General features: G+C 44.4%; 1 protein-coding gene and 1 pseudogene across 7 annotated transcripts in view; both read right to left on the bottom strand.

Annotated features, from left to right (window-relative positions):
* The window catches only part of SMG7 (SMG7 nonsense mediated mRNA decay factor), a 72111-nt gene extending 59830 nt beyond the window's left edge, over positions 1-12281 (bottom strand). For 5 of the 7 annotated variants that reach the window (XM_007175198.3, XM_007175202.3, XM_007175201.3 and 2 more), the window contains exon 1: positions 12143-12281. Coding sequence is in view for 1 of the 7 variants with exons in the window: in XM_007175204.3 (XP_007175266.1) it covers positions 12143-12171 (29 nt within the window). In the remaining 6 variants the exon portion in view is untranslated. The remainder of the gene's footprint in view (positions 1-12142) is intronic. The other 2 variants (XM_007175204.3, XM_007175200.3) reach the window with 2 other exon arrangements.
* On the bottom strand, positions 354-1627 carry LOC103007145 (60S ribosomal protein L3-like; annotated as a pseudogene).
* Positions 12282-14086: the final 1805 nt, after the last annotated feature.

Genomic DNA, 14086 nt, shown 5'->3' with positions numbered 1-14086 from the left:
CTGGGATCTGAACTCAGGACAACCTAAATACAAATTAGGCCAATCTTAATTCAAAGGCTTTGCTCATTCAACTCACTACACTATGTTGCTTTCATAGGAAGCCAAAAAAAAAACCCTGTATGGGTTTACAGACAACCTAATTAACATATTTTTAATTAGCAAGTGACTAACATGTTAACATTTTCAGAATCTATGACCAATATGCCTTAACCTTTGAGTTGTGCTTCTTAATATTCTGACCTTTTTTCACAGAAAAGCAAAGTGAAACTAATGATTATTTTAGACAAATAATATTATTATTTCATTTATCTAAACTAAGCAGAATTTTCTTTTTTTGGATTCTACCAGCTGTATAATCTGTTCTGACATTAGGCCCCTTCTTCCTTTGCGATTCAGTCCTTTCTTAAGTGGTCCCATGAACGCTTTCTTCTCCTCCACAGTCTGGAAGTGGCCATGGCCAAATTTGGAGGTGGTGTCAATAAACTTGAGGTCAATCTTCTCCAGGGCCCGCCGTTTGGTCTGCACCAGCAAGGACTTGCAAAGGGTGAGCACTCGCTTCTTGGTTCCCACCACGCAGCCTTTGAGCATGACAAAGTCATTGGTCACTTCACCGTAGTGGACAAACCCACCCAGAGGGTTGATGCTCTTGTCAGACAGATCGTAATCAGTAAAGGCATTGTTCTTGATCAGTTTGCCATCCTTGATGAGGTAGCCCTGGCCAATCTTGTAGATCTTCTTGTTGATCTCGGTGCGGTGATGGTAGCCTTTCTGCCCGGCCCGAGCCACAGAGAAGGCCACCCGTGCAGGATGCCACGCCCCAATACAGGCAACCTTGCGCAGCCCGCGGTGGGTCTTACGGGGCAGCTTCTTGGTGTGCCAACGGCTGGTGACCCCTTTGTAGCCTTTGCCCTTGGTCACCCCAATGACATCAATCATCTCATCCTGCCCAAACACTTGGTTCACAGGGACCTGCTGCTCTAGCCTCTCTCAGGCCCAGTCCAGTTTTTCGGCCACAGTGCCTCCGTTCACCTGGGTCTCCATGAGGCGGGCCTTCTTCTGGCATAGAGGAAGCAGGCGCATCTGGGTGTGGGCAATGACACAGATGACCTGGCAGTATTTCTTCATGCTGCTGAAGTCCCTCTCCAGCTGCTTCTTGACATCTACATCCTGCCACTTCTTGCAGTATTTGGTGAAGGCCTTCTTCTTAGATTTATGCCAGTTCTTATAGAAGCGCCTTTTGCATTCATCACTGATATGCTCAGCAAAGGTGGGTCTTAAAGGTCCGGAGGCCTCGAGGTGTTTCCACATAGCCCACATTGCCCACAATGACCATGAGCGGTGTCTCCACGATGGTCACAGCCTCCACAACTTCCTTCTTGTTCACCTTGGACCCTGGCCTATCGACCTCCCTCACAATGTGGGTCATGCCAGCCTTGTAGCCGAGGAAGGCTGTGAGGTGCACGGGCTTGGAAGAGTCATCCTTGGGGAAGCTCTTCACCTTCCCGCGGTGCCGGCTGCTGCACTTCCGAGGCAGAAAGCCCAGGGACCCATGCCTGGGAGCGGAGAACTTCCTGTGAGACATCCTGCCGTCGGATGCTGCCGGTAGAGCTTCTCTTCTTTCTTTACCTGACTAATCCTACTCATCCTGTAAGACTGAGCTCATGAGTTCAACTCCAGAAGCTATCTCTGAACTCCCAGGCAGTAAAAGTTCCACTTCCCTCAATATACTCATCCCTCGAAAACATTTACCTTGGTATTTACCACATTACAGCTGCCCCTTGGTATCAGCAGGGGATTGATCCCCAAATGCTCAAGTCCCTTATATAAAATGGTGTAGTATTTGCATATAGCCTTTGTACATCCTCCCCAACCTCCTGTATACTTTAAAGCATCTTTAGATTACTTATAATACCTAATCCAATGTAAATGCTATGTAAATAGCTGTAAATACAATGTAAATGCTACGTACACAGTTGCCTGCACTTGGCAAATTCATGTTTTGCTTTTTGAACTTTCTGAAAAAATTTTTCCCCAATATTTTCCATCCGCAGTTGGTTGTATCCACCAATGTGGAACCCGCAGATACAGAGGGCCAACTGTATATTGAAATATCTGTGCAACATCCATCTCCCTCAGGAGACCACTAGCCTAAGAAACAAAAATCAGTTCACTTGCCTTTATATTCTTAGAGCCTAGCACTGGCATTCGTAAGTATTCCATAAATGTTTTGCAAAAATGAAACAAAAGCATGAAAACTCTATTCAACACCCATTATGTACATTATGCATTTAAAAATTGCTGAGACATGATCTCTATCATACTCAGTCTAGCTGCAGAGATAATTCACTTATATAAAAAAAAGAGGTCACTACAAATTTAAGAAATTATAAGTACCAAATGACTGAGAAACAGGAAATGCTACAGAAAGTCAATGACTGCAGAAATCACCTGGGTGAACATGAAATATTCACACAGAAGGTGAAACTTAAGAGAGTGGAGGATAGTACCTCCTGCAGGGGAAATGGCCTTGGAAGACAGATTAAAGCAGGAGTGGATAAGCCATGTTTAGAAGACAATGAGTAGATTACTCTAGCTAGGGCAGTTGACTCTTTTCAAAAGGTAAGGAGATATGTGACAGAGATAGATGAGGGTCACTTTATGGAAGGCCAAGAATGCCAAACTAAGGAGTTGAAGCCAGGGAAAGCCACATACAAATGCTTTTCAGGAATAATAATGTAAATAGAAGCAATGCAAAATTAATTGGCGGGGGCAGCGGGGGGACAGGTGGTGGAGTCTGAAGGAGAACCGGAATTTAGTAAACATATGTGAACTTTTTTTTGTTTTTAAAGATTGACCACAATTTTATGAGATCAATGTTCAATTTAAAGATAAAGAAATCAAGACCCAGAGATGTTGTTAGTTCAAAAACAGAGAACGTAGTGGGTAGTGTTTAAAAACCCAAAGTCAGTGCTTTCTTCTTGCTACTTGCAAGAACTGCAGGCAAGGTACAAGGTGAATACTATTTCAACAGTATGCATATAAATTGACAGTGCTGGAAATGAAAAAGAACAGACAACAGGAAGGCAGCATTTCCAAAGTAGTGTACGTGTGCAAGAGGGTGAGGAAAAAACTGGGAGAACTCAAAGATGACTGCAAGGTTTTAAACCTGAATGGGAGGATGGGGAGTGGCAGCACCAATGAGGAAAATGAGAAAACATGAGGGATGGGGGAGAAGAGAAGGGTAAGGGTTAATTAAGAGTCTACCTTTAAGAGTGCTGACTTTGCTGTGACAGGAAGACTTCTAAAATTAGGAATGTCCAGAAGGCAGAGGTGCAAAATTATCAATTAGTCAGTGCCAGTGGCTAATTTTCAGGCATTATATTGACACATAGCTAAAACTTACATGCTTACTATATGCCAGAACCATCCCAAGCACTTTACATGTTAACTCACTTGACCTTTATAACTCTAAGGGATAGATGCTACTACTACCCTCACTTTTCAGATGTGGAAACTGAGGTACAGAAAACTTAAGCAGCTTGCTCAAGGTAATACAGCTAGTAAGTGTTAGAGCTGTGCTTTGGATCCAGGCAGTTCTGCCCCAGAGACTATGCTCTAAACCAGTGGTCCCCAACCTTTTTAGCACCAGGGACCGGTTTTATGGAAGACAATTCTTCCACGGATTGGGGGGGGATGGTTTCAGGATGATTCAAGTGCATTACATTTATTGTTTACTTTATTTCTATTATTATTACACTGTAATGTATAATGAAATAATTACACAACTCACCATAATGCTGACAGGAGGCAGAGCTCAGGTGGTAATGCAAGTGATGAGGAGTGGCTGTAAATACAGGTGAAGCTTTGCTAGCTCGCTCGCCAGCTGCTCACCTCCTGATGTGCAGCCCGGTTCCTAACAGGCCACGAACCGATGGCGGACCGTGGCCTGGGCGTTGGGAACCTCTGCTCTAAACCACTATACTCACTATACTCAATTGCACTTTGTTATGTATGATCTTATGCTTATGCCTATTTCACTAAATAGTTTATAAACTCTCTGAATTGCAGGCATGGTATCTTTCACCAATTTGTCTCTGCAGGACTTAGCACAATGATTTATACTAAGTAGGTGCCTGATAGATTTTAAACAATGATGATGGGGTGACAGCAAAGTACTGTGATTTCTGAGGAAAGAAAATGTTGAAAGAAAATAGAGGAATATGGCCATGCTTTTCTTTTTGCCATAAGTGGGGTGAGGTGGACCAGGAAAGTAAGATAAAATAAGAATCAGAATCTCAGAATCAGAATCTCAGTGCTAAAAACAACAGAACTCACGAAGTTCCTGTATGGCCGCTGTGTGTACATCATAGCAGCTATGAACTATGCGGTAATTATGTACTTACTTATAGGCCTGGTAAAACTACTTGAGAGTATATTCTCATTTCATCTGCAGGGACCTGGGATATATCCTGGTGCTAACTGAATGTTTACTGATGGGATGGATGGATGGATATGAGAGGGACACAGAAAGACTGAGAGAAAGGAAAGCAAAAGTCCGTGTGTGAGAGAGAGGAAAACAATCAATGGATGAATTTGGCCATTAGGTCTTTGGCATCTTTGGAAAGGTTAATTCCAATAAAGTGCTAAGGAAAAATAGCTGGATTACAAGGGACTAAGGAAAAGAAGATGGTAAATAAAAGGAAAAACACAGTACAGGGCAAACTTGAAATTGTTAGCCATAAAAGAAAGGTAAGGAAGGACAGAACTTAAAAGGAAAACGGGAACAGGAAAGAATTTTTAAGAGAAGGCTGATATTGGTCCACAAAAGAGAAGACAAGTAAAGGGAATAATTAAAAAGACTAAAAGAAGAGAGACAGCACATCTGAAATAACGTTCTGGAGGAATAATATATAAGCAAGAGCAGAGGTAAAGAAAGGCATTCTGCAGGACTCTACTAGCCAAACTGCTTTTCCCTTTTCAAGACCTATACCAGCCATCAAGTCTTCAGGAACTACCACTTCACATACCTCTAGTTCTCTGTCCATAACCAATCTTATGTAAGAAAAACTTAGAAAGGCCTGGCCAGAATTCTAATGTCATATATTAAATGTGAGTGAGGGCTTCCCTGGTGGCGCAGTGGTTAAGAATCCGCCTGCCAATGCAGGGGACACGGGTTCGAGCCCTGGTCTGGGAAGATCCCACATGCCACAGAGCAACTAAGCCTGTGCGCCACAACTGCTGACCCTGCGCTCTAGAGCCCACGAGCCACAACTACAGAAGCCTGCGTGCCTAGAGCCCGTGCTCCGCAACAAGAGAAGCCACCGCGATGAGAAGCCCGCACACCGCAACGAAGAGTAGCCCCCGCTCGCCACAACCAGAGAAAGCCTGTGCGCAGCAACGAAGACCCACCGCATCCAAAAATAAATAAATTAAACAAATAAATTTTAAAAAAAATAAAAATAAAAATAAATGTGAGTGAATAAAATTTTTTAAAATGTATTTGGAATAAAGGAGCCATGAGATGCCTGAAATGTCAATTTACCCAATAATCCACTTTTTAAAAGTCCCATCCATATTTCAAAACCCAGATAAAATCTCACCTCCTCCAAGATACCTTCCTCACCCCAACTCCATTGGAATAAAGTTCTTTTTCCCTAAACTTACACGGTACCTGTTTCTCTATCATAGCTCTTACCAGTTCATCCACTATTATAGTTACTTAAATGTCTTTCTCTAGTATCTTTGAGTTTCCCATAGGCACAGCCCCTATAATTGTGCTCTGCACATAGTAAGTGTTCAAAAACTGCCAGTAAAATAAAACACAACTTTTTAAAAAATATATTTAAAACTTGTACAAGTTTCTATGGGTGAAGTCTAAACATAGTAACTAGCCTATTACTACCTAAGAGAAAACTGCTAAGAGAAGCCTTAGAAATAATCTGTGGCTTGAAGGAGAAGAAAAAAACATGAATCTAAGTGAATTTGCACCCACAGGGAACTTCTGGCAACGTGTGGAAACATTTTTGGTTGTCACAAATTGGGGAGAATGATACTGGCATCTAGTGGGTAGAGGCCAGGGATGATGTTAAACATCCTGCAATGCACAGGATTGCACCCTGCAACAAGGAATTATCTAGCACAAACCCTGAACAACACTGTTACCTAGTCTACCTGAGATTCCCAAAGTTTTCTTAACGTAGTCACCTACTCTTTCCACTGACTTAAAAACTGGGTCTCAGGGAAGGTGAAAACAACCTGCCTAAGCAGCTCCACTTACATGTTAACAAGAAAGGAGTTGGTTACAAGTTCTCACTTACCATGTGACATGTTTGCCAAAATGCCATCCCTGTATTTTTCTGTAACTGTTGATTAGCCCTTCTTAGTTATATATAACCTCCTAGATCACTGTTAAGTCTATCCACAACAATTCAGCAACTAAATTAAAATATACCTTGATTACAAAACTTAAATGGCAATATGTGATGACCATCTGCCAAAATACCCACCGACAGATGAACAATCCACTATCCAAAAGACATCTGCTTAATAGTCTATTCTCTGAAAAAGATCAATCAGTTAAACAAACCCACCTAAACTTTCAGGTACTCATGCATGCCACCAATAACAAAAATCTGAAAGGCTAGCCACGTTTAGAGATGTAGTTGGAGGCTGCAAATGGTATTTCTCCACCATAAAACAAACTATCCCTTTTCAAGTCTGAACTCCCCTCCACCCCAAAATTGCCTCATGACAAACTTGCTACACTAGTGCGTCCATATCTTATTATAACATATCTTAAAAAACAAAACAAAAACTCAGCAAATGCTTCATCCACCATGAAGGTAAAACACAGCAGCTGTTAGAAAGCAACGAAACACAGGCTAGGACAGGAAGTATACATTTTGAATCCAACCGAAACCACAAGGGAGGCAGAAATTAACTGCTAAAATAATTTAGCCTGTTACTACCCAAGCAGGTAAAATGCTATTAACATTATTATAACAAAAAATAGACTTATAAAGCCTCAAGAGAGGGTCATTTTTTTTTTCAATTTTCCCATGTTTGGTAAATTGGCCACGTTTGGCTGATTTTCTGGGACCAAAGCTATTTTAAATCCTGGGCATGGGAGTGGGAGGGGGCTGGACGGGTCAGGGGGAGACTTCTCAACCATGTGAATTAATATCAGTGTGTACTATAGGACTTCTTGAAGCTTCTAGCAACAGTGAATATCCAGTCCAGCATTACCAGATTCTTCCAGAACCTGGAGCCCACCCTATTTAGTATATTTATGTCTCCCAAATGATCCCATGACCTTGTTCCCCTCCCCAGGCTAGAATAAGACTCTGCTTGTTAATTTATCCAGTCTCATCCCCTCCCTTTACTTCCCTCTGTCTCAAGATTTACAGTGACAGATTTTATCTTACAATATACTGGATATTTTAATTAGTATTTAAATGACAGCCATTTTTCTGCTGTCTCAGAAGAACAACCTTGTGGATGTTATATTACTTCTACTTCTGGTAACAAAGTTTCTGACAAAGAAATGTGCAACTGGAATGCAGCTCTCCGCCCATAGAGGTATCATGCAAAAAATTTCTAACAAAACAGACAATTTGTAGGCCTTTCCTGTCAAGTGGTCTAACACCAGGGATCGACTTCAAGTGGATCCCACAGAAAAACCTTCAGCATAAAAAGAAATTAAAGATAAAAAGAGGAGAACAGTGGAGGAAAGAGGGAGGGGAGTATGAACAGTTGCCTCCCACAGTCACAGCAGATGTCATTCAGTGGCACCGGTGCCACCTTGTACCATCAGATTTGACCTGTTTGACTGGTATTCCCTATGGCTATGGTTGTCCCACTATCTCATCTTCCAAAACAACTTCAATGATACCTTTCCTGTATGGTACTTCAATACATCCCCCACCCGTTTTTCCAACTTTGACATGTTAATTTCCATATTTCTATTCTTTCAAATGCTATTCTTTTAAAGCATGAAATTACACCTCACCTACTATCTTCTCTATGGCCTATTCTCACCCTTCTTCCGCCCTTCTCAAATGAACTATATTCAATACACCCTTTTCTTTTACTCAACAAAGATGTCAAAGTCTTTACAAATCTTTCCATTTTGTCATAAATCAAAAGAGAAAACACTGAATTTTTCTTCGAGTATTAAATTTCCAATGTTATTCAGTCTAGAAGCCCCATATTTAAGACCATTTCTTATTTTTATAAAATATAAGAAAGTATTCTCAACTTAATCATTTGGATAGGAGTCCTATTGGGTCTCCTATTTCAAAAAATGACACTCCCCTTCTAACAAAAAAAATTTCATCATCCTTTCCTGCCCAGAACATCACCCATCCAGAGGATAGGTTTTCTCTCCTTTCATCTATGCTCTACTTCTACAACTCAAGACTAATTCAGTCCCCTTGCTGTTGAATTCCCTTTCTTTATCTTACTGATGCTTCTTACTGCATATCCTCATTTCTCACTCTTTTGAAACTGCCATCTTACCACCCCACCATTTCAACACCAGACACCCCAGCTCATTTACTCTAAGAAATTAATTCAGCTGAGACAAAACTAGTTTTCATCTACATGAGGGAAGATCTGTAGCTGTGCAGTCTAAAAATTGCCCAGTCATGGTCGTACACCACTGACAAAGGTAGACAACAAAACTCTTCCTAAAGTGAAAGTCACAAAGAATAACTGCTATACCCCCAACCATACTCACTCAGCAATACCCAGCATTCTCCCTGGGTTGTCTATAAAAACCAATGGTTCCATATGCATCAAAGAAAAGAAAGCGAACATAATGCTTCCCTGAACATAGTCTCTAGTCTCTCACAGTAGACTTTATTTTTTAATTTTTAATACAATTTTTAAAGGTTACTTTCCATTTACAGTAATTACAAAATATTGGCTATATTCCCCATGTTGTACAATACATCCTTGAGCCTGTCTTACACCCAATAGTTTGTACCTCCCACTCTTCCACACCTATACTGCACCCCACTCCATCCCCACTGGTAACCACTAGTTACTCACAGCACTTTACTTTAAATGGAATGATTATGTAAAGAAGAGAAAGAGGGAAATTCTGGCTGGTGCAAGCCTTACTTTATTACCTCTTCCCATCTCTGCCTCCGACTACTACAAGCCCTAAGACTTGCTTTATTTACTTAGGATAGATGAACAAGATTGAGAAAAGACTGGCTCTCAGGAATTTTTAAGTGATTCCAGGTCCTACGCCTGTTCAGTTTTTGCCTATTCAACTTTAGCTGGAAAATTTAGGCTAAACATTGTGTTCATTCTTATTCTTTTCTCCCTCCTTCAATGAACTAAATTCATCTCAAGATGTCTACTACTGATTCCGCAACCTAAGGATAAGTCTTCCTTACCATGTGGACTTTAAAAACATAAGATACATTAACACAGAAGCCTCTCAAAGCCAACTGATCTTCCCATTAAAAATACCACCGCTCTCCCAATCTGCTTTTCATCATACCTTTCCAGTCCCACTGCCACCACCTTATTTCTAACCCTTAACTGCCCACTACACAGATTCATCTTCCTAATACATAGCCATGAACATGTGATTTCCCTTCTAAACAAATCATCTCAGATTCTCCACTGTCCACACATTTTAACCATAAACTACAGACCATTATATTCAAGATACTCTCAAATATGGGCACCTAATCAAATAGGCTTTCCCTGACCACCCTTGTTTATAAAAAACAGCACATCCCTGTCTTGCTTTATTTTTCTTCCTAGTACTTGTCACCACCTGGTAAATATATTTATCTGTTCATATGTTTATTTGTTGCATCCTTCTATTAGAAAGAAAATACTTTCCCATGTTCACTCTTTGGTTCACCACTGAATCCTCAGTGCCTAGAATACAGTAAGCTCTCAAGCCATACCTGTGGAAAGAATGGATGAATTCAGACATGTCACATACAGTATAGCTGATCTGGAGTTAGAAGACCTACATCTGAGTTAGAGCTTCCACATACCAACTATATGATCCTCAACAATTTTAACTTCTTTGGGCTATACTTTCTTCATCTGTAAAAAGAAGGGGTCAAACTTAATAAGCTATGAAACTCTTAAGTTTTTCCAGCTGCATCACCTTACATTCTTGTTTAACTGGACTGAATACCTCCCCCAGCACCCAACCCTCCTTTCCATATATCTCTGCTCAGTTTCCTTCCATTTGGATTCCTCCTTCTCAATCCACACTTCTCAGAATACTGTTTATCCTTAAGGTCCATTTTAAGTGCCACTTTCTCCTTGAAGCCTAACAAACTGTAAACTCTGCAAGAGGAGGGTGGAGTTCTCACTTCTCTACTCTCAGAAGTTATTACAATGCCTCCCATATAGGTGATCAACAAAATGACTGATGAATCATGTGTATGAATGAGAAAATAAACAAAGGAAACTTTTCCTGATTCACCTCAATTGCTCAGGTAATCTCCTGCCTTTGGACTCTTATAATAAAACTGGCATCTTTCATGATCCTTACCATATTTTACTTTCCTAATATATATTAATCTGCAAATTCCTTAAAATTAAGGACTGTCCTGATAGTTTCTATATCTCCCCTCTACAGCATCTATCATACATCTTTGCCACAGCTGTATTTATTAAGCTTATCTGATATGTTAAACAAAAAAGGGATAATAAAGGAGAAAAAGGACTTCGATATACAGGTATCATTCCAACTACCCACCGTATAGTTATTGAGCATACATGATGTGTGTTATTAAACTCAGGCATTCCACCATACTTGAAAGATCTCATCATTCCCTCCTCTACACACACCGCTTAATAAAACGATTACTACTTTCAAAAGGAGAATAGCTACCCTCACGTATCACCTAACTACAAACCTTCTCTTGAAACATACATGCAGGGATCCACTCACACATCAATACTTTCACTTCACTAAACAGCTAAAGTGACTTTTCTGCTCATTTCAGACTTCTACCCCGTCCAATTCCCTCCTCCACAAGGTATGAAACCACTTTTAAAATCATTTTCCCATAAGCCTGCCCTTCTTAGTTCTTCTACTGAAAGACAAAAAGGACCCGTTTCTGGATCTTCCTTCCCCTTTTCTAAGCAGTGGCAACTCCCTAATTAATCCCAGGCTCTGACAATCTTATTTTTCTCTGTCATCAAGATTTTGACCCTCGTTTACCTCTACCTCCAAGCTCTTATTCTGCATCCATGGAACCTTCCTAGCTGCACAATAGCTGGTGCAATATGCTCTCGCCACCATGTACTTGGTTCCAATGTGTCTGCATCTTCTTCCTCCTACAATGTGTGTCAATCGCCCCCTTAACCCTCCCCAGATACACATCACATACTCTCACACTCTGCACCCATATGTCATTCTACCTCGACATACAAGTTCCTTACACCACTCTTAATGAATCCACACGACTCTTAGAATGGTATCTTCCGACTGCACTGATTCTAACCCAGTTTCTTCGGGGGAACCCAACCGCATCCGTAGTGCCTCCTTCTTTCCTCACTTCGTCACCCATTCCCTTCTTTATGCCCTCCACCTGCACTCCGCCAACTAACTACAGATGCCATTATTCCTCAGTACTTCCAACCCCAGAATGAAGAACAAACTCCAGCTTCCTACGGTCTCCCCCTCCTCTAGTCCTCCCTCCCCGGCCCCGCACACACCCCAGGTGTGCAGACTTCCACCTTGTCCTCTCCCCATTCATCGCTCCAGTCAATCCCACACACCACGTTTCCCTGCCACGGGGATCAGACACCTCCACTCCGGGTCGCCGCCCGCCGCCTCCCCCCACCCCTCACTAGAGAGCCCGCGACCCGGGGCGCGCGCGCACACACATTCTCACGCTTCCCTAACCTCCTTCTTCGCACCGAGACTAGCCGGCTCCGCTGGAACACTCAGTCCTGCTCGCGGGGGCTAGGCACCCAAGTGTGTGCCTGCTCCGCCCCCTCCCGCTGATCCTCGCAGCCCCCGCCTCCCTGCCGGGGAAGGAGAGGACACAGCAACTCCCCCGCCACCCCGGACATACCACCTCTGTGTCTGCTGCTCCATGCCCCAACCTTCGGCCCGCTCCCCGCTACGTACCGGGCCGGCCTCGGCACTCACCGGAGATACTGCGCGCTCTGCAGGCTCATCCTCCGCCGCCGCGTCTTCCCGCGAAGCCTCTGTGGGTCTCTCAGGCTCCTCGGAGCGGCCCCACGGCACCGCGGGTGCTGGCGGCCGCCGCCATCTTCCTCTCCTCCGGCTCCTCCTCGCTCGGCGAGGGGTGGGGGTGAGTGAGGCGAGGGGGAGGGAGCGGGAATAGCTGCTCTCGCTGCTTCTCCGGCCCGTGGGGCGCAGGGACACTCCGACCCGGGAGGGGGGAGGGGGAGGGAGAAGGGATAGGGGCGGGGGAAAGAGGAGGGAGAAGCAGAGGAAGGAAGTGGGGTCTCTCTCGCGAGATTTCAGCGGCGCCGGTCCCTCCGGGTGATTTCCGCCTCTCTGTAGCGCTCCCTCTTGGGATCAGTTAGCGGTGCGGCGCCTGTGCGGTTGCTGAGCGGCCCACTGTAGGCGATTGGCGGCTTCCGGCCAATCCACCCCGCTCCTCCCGCGCAAGGGGGCAACCCCAGCCTCACCGGGAACATCGAGCTCAAATCAACCGGGAGTTACACTCAAAGTCTTCCCCCGTCTTTGCACTCCACCCGATTTCTCTCTTCCTTTTTCCACTCCTCCACTCTTCCCTACCGGAAACGACGCCCCTTCCTCCTACAGTTCCGGCCGCCAGTCCCTCGTCTCCGGCCTGCCCTCGCGCCCTAGAGTGAAGCTGAGGACCCCCTCCTCTTTTCTGTGGCCCCACCCCCTGCACGCAGGGAGGCTGTTGGAAGGGATAGGGTGGAGCCCAGGGATGAAGAGAAAAGAAACCAATCGGATTGGATAAGCAGCTGCCAAGGCAACTGGAGGCTGTAGTTGTATTGTCATAGTAACCAATGTGTGCAGACAGAATGACCCTCCCTTGGCGAGTGGATTCCCCGGAAAGAGCCCAGGGTTCCCCTTGGCTTCCCTTCCATCTAAAGGCCTCCCCCAGGTTGGGAATCCGGGTAGTTCTCCTGGGCGGAGAAGTTCATTTTCTCCTCCCTTTCCCTTTCCCGCAGCAATGGGGGAGACCCCGAGGCATTCACCATGGGCTTTTCCACCCGCCTGCGGGCGAGAACCACCTCCATAGTTTTCCTCTCCGTGCCGGGCTTGGGGAGGGCTGGGCCTACGCGGAAGATGCTGGGCCTGAAGGCTGGTGGGCGGCGGGCTGGAGCAGGCTAGGCGAGGCGGCGGCGCTAGGCTGCGAGGCGGGCGAGGGGTTTCCCCACAACTGCCCCCGGCTCTGGGAGGCGGGGTCCCGCCAGGACGGGGTCCCTGAGGGAGGAGAACGGCACACGACTGCCGAGATCCCTTTTCTGCCGACGGGGACATACGACTTTCCCCGGCGGGTCGACCCCTTACTGAAATCCCCCAAACCCCACCCCACACACACTCTCGGCGACCTAGCCTCCTGCGAGACCCCCCACGCGGCCTTCACGAGCCACCTTCTGCCGCGAGGAGGCCAGAGTGAGAGCGGGAACTCATCTTGGAAGGCTAACAAGTGATTTTTCAGCACTTAGGGCAGGGGACGTGGTGAGATGCTCACGACCGCCATCCCTCTGAGAGGTACCCCCCAGTGGGAGTCCCCCTTTCTTATCAAAAACAGACCTCCGAGTTCCTTTCTCTGCAAACTTCCTCCTTCTCTCAGGCGTTTGTAGTATTTTAGAACTTGTCACTATGTATCTTTTGGGTTGGAGAGGAAAACATTGTGTAAAATAGTATCAAGAAAAACCTAGATACTTGAGCGAAGTTCCTATGAAAGTCTTTTAGGAAAAGGATATTCATTCTTAGAACAAATCTTTTTGAATATTTATTATGTGTATTTTGTCTCATGTTTGAGGCTAAAAAAGCAGAATAACGTAAATGGGCTCAATAATAATGAGTGTGTGAGAAGTAGCTGGAGAAGTCGTCGTGTTAGTGGTTTGAAAGAATTATTTG

This window comes from Balaenoptera acutorostrata, chromosome 1, assembly GCF_949987535.1.
Source record: "Balaenoptera acutorostrata chromosome 1, mBalAcu1.1, whole genome shotgun sequence".
In the NCBI taxonomy this organism is placed as follows: Eukaryota; Metazoa; Chordata; class Mammalia; order Artiodactyla; family Balaenopteridae; genus Balaenoptera; species Balaenoptera acutorostrata.
The sequence above is the reverse complement of the archived record's forward strand: the minus strand, read 5'-3'. Positions and strand labels throughout refer to the sequence as shown.